Here is a 6,396-nt window from a genome sequence, read left to right as displayed (position 1 = left end):
GGGATCGAACCCACGTCCCCTGCATTGGAAGGCGGATTCTCAACCACTGGACCACCAGGGAAGTCCCTTAGATAGAGTTTTAACCATGCATTTTCTCTTTCAAAAAAGTTTTTTGTTGCTTTTTGTTACCAGAAAAAGTGATACCTCAGAAGCCAGAAGGATGTTCTGAAGGGAAAGATTTGTAGGAGTGAGGCAATAGTTAACTTTGACTCCTTCTCAGTGTCCCTCCTATACCTGGACAAATGAGGGCTACTCTGTGAAGCACCTGGTAAATGCCCCAATATCTGCTGGTAACATAAAAAATATTATCTTTTTCTATTATCGGAAGAGCTAAAAGGCAAGAAATGTGTTCCTAGGGCTAGAGTTAGTATTAAGGGGACCAAAGTGGAAAATCCAATAGCCAGTGTTATATCGGAGACTAAAACAATCAAAGCTGTCTTGTCATGTTAGGTCTTTCTTTTCTATCACTCTCTAGTCCAAGTCACAATTTCTAAATGCCACTTGGACATAGTGAGTGCCTAGTCTGCTCTGTGGTTCTCCCAGAAGCACCCAGCCCAACCCTTATTTCTCTTTGTGTGATATTTCATACAGCACACCTCTCTACTGAGCTGTGAAAGGAGACACAAGTGCCATCTGAAATAGCTCCAGGAGATTAGGGCATGAAGAACTTGTAGGCAACAATGGAAAATTCTCTTTTAGGATGTGGTCGCTTGTATGATCCATACTGGTACCTTCTGGAGAAATGTTGTAAGCAAAATGTCTTTATTTAAAACAACAGGAGGGCTTCCCTGGTGGCGCAGTGGTTGAGAATCTGCCTGCTAATGCAGGGGACACGGGTTCGCGCCCTGGTCTGGGAAGATCCCACATGCCGCGGAGCAACTGGGCCCGTGAGCCACAACTACTGAGCCTGCACGTCTGGAGCCTGTGCTCCGCAACAAGAGAGGCCACGATAGTGAGAGGCCTGCGCACCGCGATGAAGAGTGGCCCCCGCTTGCCGCAACTAGAGAAAGCCCTAGCACAGAAACGAAGACCCAACATAGCAATCAATCAATCAATCAATAAATCTTTAAAAAAAAAAAAAAAACAACAACAGGAACATTTGTAATTAGGATAACTGAAATAAGGGAAAAGTCTTCAGACTATTGGAAGAATGGGATGGTTTAAATTAAAATATATAATTATTATATACTTTTTACTCTGTATTATTTAGAAAACAGTGGTTAAGCAGATAAAAATAGAGAAGATTACTTAAAAATTGAAGCCATTGCTTTAGATCTCTATTTGAAAGGTCAGTGTGTGGGAGATGAGAAAGGTACTATAGCAATCAGTGTTCAACAAAAGACATTTTAGCAGCAGGACCTACAAAGAGCACATCAACTATTTATATCATCCTCATTGAGTTGCTGGTCATTTCACTTATCAAAGAAAATAAGAAAGGAATTTTCTTTAGATATTCTCTGGGTGCAGTAGCAATACAGTTTTGGAATCAGCTGTTAGAAACTATAATTAAAGCTGGTTTTTCCTGTTCACTAATTATTCTGTATGGTTAGTCTCCCTGAAGCTTTATATAATTCTCCCTTTGTTACCAGCTTCTGTTTCTCCCCAGGGCAGTCTGAATCCAGACAGGTAAATAACTGAAGTGTTTAGAAACCAATGTATTGTAATATCTGTACAGCCAAGCAGATATTTGCAACTGAACTTGAAAAAAAAACTTAAAAAAACTTTCTGTACATTAGATAGGGTCAGCTATTTAAAGGTTTCAGCTCTACCCACCTGGGTATGGAGACCTCTTGGGTAGGAGGACAAAGTGAAGAAAAACCAAAATTAAAAAAGGATTTCCTTTAGGAACCCACTTAACACTGGGAAGGGGAGGAAATTTTTTACTCAGCAACTTCTAATAACCACCTGATATTGCTGTCAGGCTGGTCAAATATCTGCTAACACTGGTGGTCCTTTCACTCACCATGGAGATAAGTAGCGGGACCTGATGTTTAGAGTAGCAGCAAAACTCATTTTCCAGTTTCTTCTTTCAGCAGATGGACGTGCTTGTGGGCCAGTCTCCTATTCCAGCATGTTAGTGCTGGTGACGCACACCCTCTCTGCTCCAGAATAACTCTGTGCCACGGGAACTGAAAAGGATTCTCTCTCCTCATGCCTAACACCAAAACACCAACAGGGCAGGAATGAATCCACTTTCTTCCTAGGAAGTGGATTTCAGAACTTCTCAGATACTGTGAGACTAATCTTCACATGGAGTGGGGGGAGAGGGGTGGGCAAAGTAGGGCAGTGCTAATAACAGGAACTCTGGGGACAAGATCAGCAACTGGAAAAACAAATGTGGGACATTTTACCCCTCCCTAATCACTTGCCTTCATTTAACTTTATCTTCATTTTCCCTTTCCTCACCAAGCAGTAGTTGATAATCAATTGAGCATAGCTCTCAGGTTCTTGCCATGCAATCTAGTGGAACACCTAGAAATCAGGGACTTATCCTTGGTTATTTATAAAATAAAGAAATCTCTAGGGCTTCCTTGGTGGCGCAGTGGCTGAGAATCCGCCTGCCAATGCAGGGGACACAGGTTTGAGTCCTGGTCCGGGAAGATCCCACATGCCACGGAGCGACTAAGCCCATGCGCCACAACTACTGAAGCCCGAGCCACAATGAGAAGCCCACGCACTGCAACAAAGAGTAGCCCCTGTTCACAGCAACTAGAGAAAACCCATGACCCAACACAGCCAAAAATAAATAAATAAATTTATTTAAAAAAAAAAATCTCTAGCTTATCTAGGCTGTGTGGTCAGGACTTTCATCTTTGGAAACCAAATGGAGGCCTTTCTCCTACTCTTTCTAGGTTGCTCTCCATTTCTTTTTCCACTTGTGGCCCCTCCTTCCCCCAAGCTGACCAGGACCATGCACAAAACCAGGCTCCAATAAATATCAAGACTGAAGATTCAGCAGGTGGCTAACTCCTGCAGAGCTATCTTAAAAGGATGTTGCATATAAATTCAAAGTTTTATGAAGCCTCAGAGATCTCTAAGAACAGTGTAAATATCCCTGGTTTAATTAGTAAGTAGTCCTGGAGTTAGGTAATGGTCTGTGGCTTCTAAGGTAGCTCTCTTGAGGTTTCTAGTCTTCAGGGGCTGCCTGCAACTATGATGTGTCCTTTCTCATACACTGAATAAATCCTCTTTTAGACCTTCCTAGACATCTATTCACAATAACTCCAACACACATGCAAATTGATCCCATTCTCTCAGTTCTAAAAAACGACCAGCGCCTCAGTCTAGGTATCAACTTAAATACTTTTGGACTCAAATTCTCCTTGAATTCTACTTCCCAGGGGAAAGAAAGAATTCCTACGCTGGTACTGATGCCCACTCTCTCCAAGCAGACGGTGGACCACTCACTTTGCAGCCGATCGATGTCAGGGTAAATGCGCTCTAGTTTTCAGCATTTCCGAACCAGATCTTTCGCGGTTTAGGTCAAACAATCCGAGCTCTAAGCAGACTTGACAAGTTTGTTCTGGGCTGAAGGCCATGGACTAGGTTCTCCGACCAGATAAGTCACTAGGCTGAGTCTACAGTAGGTGGGGCGCGCTCACGAGCTCAGAAGTAGTGACTGAAAGTTTGTCGCAACATCGTTGAATTCAATCACCGGGCTGCTGCAGGAGATACCCTTTGCACCGCGAGTACAGCACCAGAAAGGTTCGTCCTAGGGGGCAGGGCACTAGCAAGGAAGATGCGCCAGACCCCCGGGGCCCAGCCCCTTCTCCCACGGTTTGGAAGGCGCGGTGGTAGCGGATCCAGAGCTCGGAGTTTCAGGTCTCCGTCCTCTAGCTTGCTCTGTGGGTAGCAGGAAAGGGTGCGACCAGCTTGGGAACTCTTGCTCCGAGATCTGCAAGAATCAGCGGCGGCAGCTAAGGTGAGGGGAGGCGGGGGCACGTGCTTGGATGTGGGTGCTTGTGTAACCAGCTCCTCAGGCGCCAGCACCGACAGCGCTCCGGCGGGAGGATCGTCTGAGCCTATTCTTCCGCCGAAACCGGGGAGGCTCTGGGGTTCGGCTACCCGTACATGGCGGGAGCACACTGGGCAAAGGAAGCGAAGCACTTGCCTCTAGAGCTATCAAATGGGAGTGGGAATTTGGAAAGTTCCCCAACTAGGAACACACGTGACCTCCTCCTGAAAGTAGTTCCGACTGTGGCCCGTGTATCCCTCCACCTCCTTTTGAACCCTCCTAGGTCTCCTCGGCTCCGCCCACTCGCTGGGGCTGCAGAGTCCTACCGTCCCGTAATTCATACTCCCGCCCTGCAACCCCGGTCTCTAGCGTGCACTGACCCGCTAGAGGAGCGCGGAACCTGGCCCCGGGGCGATCCACCCAGCCGGGTTTTCACTGCGGCCCAAAAGGGGCGGGGCGAGGAGTCGCTAAGGGTCGAGCTTGAGTTCGAAGCGGTGAACCCAACTGGAACCCCGAGGGGAGAGATGCTCGGCTCTCCGGGGGAAATGCAGGGGGCTGCAGCGTGCATACCATCCTCGGGGATCCGCTTTCAGTTCACCTGGACAGTTGCCCTTTGGGATCTAGAAATTCAGGGGCGATGTGCTCACACTCAGCGCGCTCTGCTGGGAGCTTTCATTTTTAGGGCAAATGAACCGAGTACCGGGGAAGCGGGAGGTGGGGCGGTGAAAGGGAGCCGGATGAGGTGATACACACTGGAGACACAATAGGGGGTTATTCTTTGTACTAAGACTGACACCTTGAGGACACGGGTGGGGATGGGGGAAGAGGTGGGATTTCTCGGCAAGGGCTGCTGCAGTCACATCCCTGCGAACGATTGTGATCCGACATCCGTGCAAAAGGAGAAGGAGGCTGAAGGCCGTGCCGGGGAAATCTGGAGGTGGAGGCAGGGGGAGGGGTGTCCTCGCTGCAGGGATCGTCCCTGCGTTTTCCTGTACCCTGACCATAGCAGTCACCTGGTCTTTTCCACCTGTGCACAGGTAACCTCAGACTCAAGTCAGTGACACTGCTCAACGAACCGGCCACAGCCTTCACCTTCGCTCCCCCTCTCCCCCTCGCAGCAGCCTACTCTGCCTGTGGCTGGGTTTTTCGGCCGTGGCTCAGCTCGTTCCCCCCACCCTGGGCTGCTGCAGAAGCAGCCGCGGCAAGTGCAGCTACAGGCGGGCGCCTCGAAACAAGCCCGAGCGAGCTCCAGGCAGTCATACTGGGCATGCTCAGTGCGCCTGGCCGTTGGGGACTCGGCGCTCGCACCCGGAGCTGCTGCTTCTGCCCCCTCCCTACAGCCCCTGCCCTGCCCTGCCCTCCCCCAGCGCGGTCCGTCCGCCTCCCACCTCCCCTCGGGCTCCGAGGCGCCTGGGCTCCCGGCGCGGCGGCGCAGGGGGCGGGCAGGCCGGCGGGCGGTGATGTGGCGGGACTCTTTGTGCACTGCGGCAGGATACACGTTCGGGTGCCGGGACGCGGCTGCGCTCAGTTCTCTCCTCTCGGAAGCTGCAGCCATGATGGAAGTTTGAGAGTTGAACCGCTGTGAGGCGAGGCCGGGCTCAGGCGAAGGAGATGAGAGACGGCGGCGGCCGCGGCCCAGAGCCCCTCTCAGCGCCTGTAAGCAGCCGCGGGGGCAGCGCCCTCGGGGAGCCGGCCGGCCGGCGGCGGCGGCAGCGGCGGCGTTTCTCGCCTCCTCTTCGTCTTCTTTTCTAACCGTGCAGCCTCTTCCTCGGCTTCTCCTGAAAGGGAAGGTGGAAGCTGTGGACTCGGGCGGGAGCCGGCTGAGGCGCGGCGGCTGCACCTCCCGCTCCTGGAGCGGGGGGGAGAAGCGGCGGCGGCGGCGGCGGCTGCAGCTCCGGGGAGGGGGTCGGAGTCGCCTGTCACCATTTCCAGGGCTGGGAACGCCGGAGAGTTGGTCTCTCCCCTTCTACTGCCTCCAACACGGCGGCGGCGGCGGCGGCACATCCAGGGACCCGGGCCGGTTTTAAACCTCCCCTCCGCCGCCGCCGCACCCCTCCTGGCCCGGGCTCCGGAGGCCGCCGGAGGAGGCAGCCGTTCCGAGGATTATTCTTCTCCCCATTCCGCTGCCGCCGCTGCCAGACCTCTGGCTGCTGAGGAGAAGCAGGCCCAGTCGCTGCAACCATCCAGCAGCCGCCGCAGCAGCCATTACCCGGCTGCTGTCCAGAACCAAGCGGCAGCAGAGCGAGGGGCATCAGCCACCGCCAAGTCCAGAGCCATTTCCATCCTGCAGAAGAAGCCCCGCCACCAGCAGCTTCTGCCATCTCTCTCCTCCTTTTTCTTCAGCCACAGGCTCCCAGACATGACAGCCATCATCAAAGAGATCGTTAGCAGAAACAAAAGGAGATATCAAGAGGATGGATTCGACTTAGACTTGACCTGTA

At 52.0% G+C, this 6,396-nt stretch overlaps 2 protein-coding genes across 3 annotated transcripts in view; one reads left to right on the top strand and one right to left on the bottom strand.

The window, feature by feature from the left end:
• Nucleotides 1–1,084: 1,084 nt before the first annotated feature.
• Nucleotides 1,085–4,959, bottom strand: KLLN (killin, p53 regulated DNA replication inhibitor; the record flags this gene model as incomplete). The annotated part of the gene is given in 6 exon segments (XM_082424960.1): nt 1,085–3,866; nt 3,869–3,917; nt 3,921–4,022; nt 4,026–4,061; nt 4,065–4,277; nt 4,603–4,959. Coding segments are annotated over 6 exon segments (972 nt in total). The 3' UTR covers nt 1,085–3,651.
• Nucleotides 4,960–5,320: 361 nt separating this feature from the next.
• PTEN (phosphatase and tensin homolog) overlaps nt 5,321–6,396 on the top strand; it is an 87,857-nt gene continuing 86,781 nt past the window's right edge. The window contains exons 1-2 of one of the 2 annotated variants that reach the window (XM_082424701.1): nt 5,321–5,611; nt 6,299–6,393. In XM_082424701.1, coding sequence (XP_082280827.1) covers nt 6,315–6,393 — 79 coding nt within the window. In that variant the 5' untranslated portion in view covers nt 5,321–5,611; nt 6,299–6,314. The other variant, XM_082424700.1, reaches the window with a different exon arrangement.

This window comes from Balaenoptera physalus, assembly GCF_965194825.1.
Source record: "Balaenoptera physalus genome assembly, chromosome: 14".
Taxonomy (NCBI): Eukaryota; Metazoa; Chordata; class Mammalia; order Artiodactyla; family Balaenopteridae; genus Balaenoptera; species Balaenoptera physalus.
The sequence above is the reverse complement of the archived record's forward strand: the minus strand, read 5'-3'. Positions and strand labels throughout refer to the sequence as shown.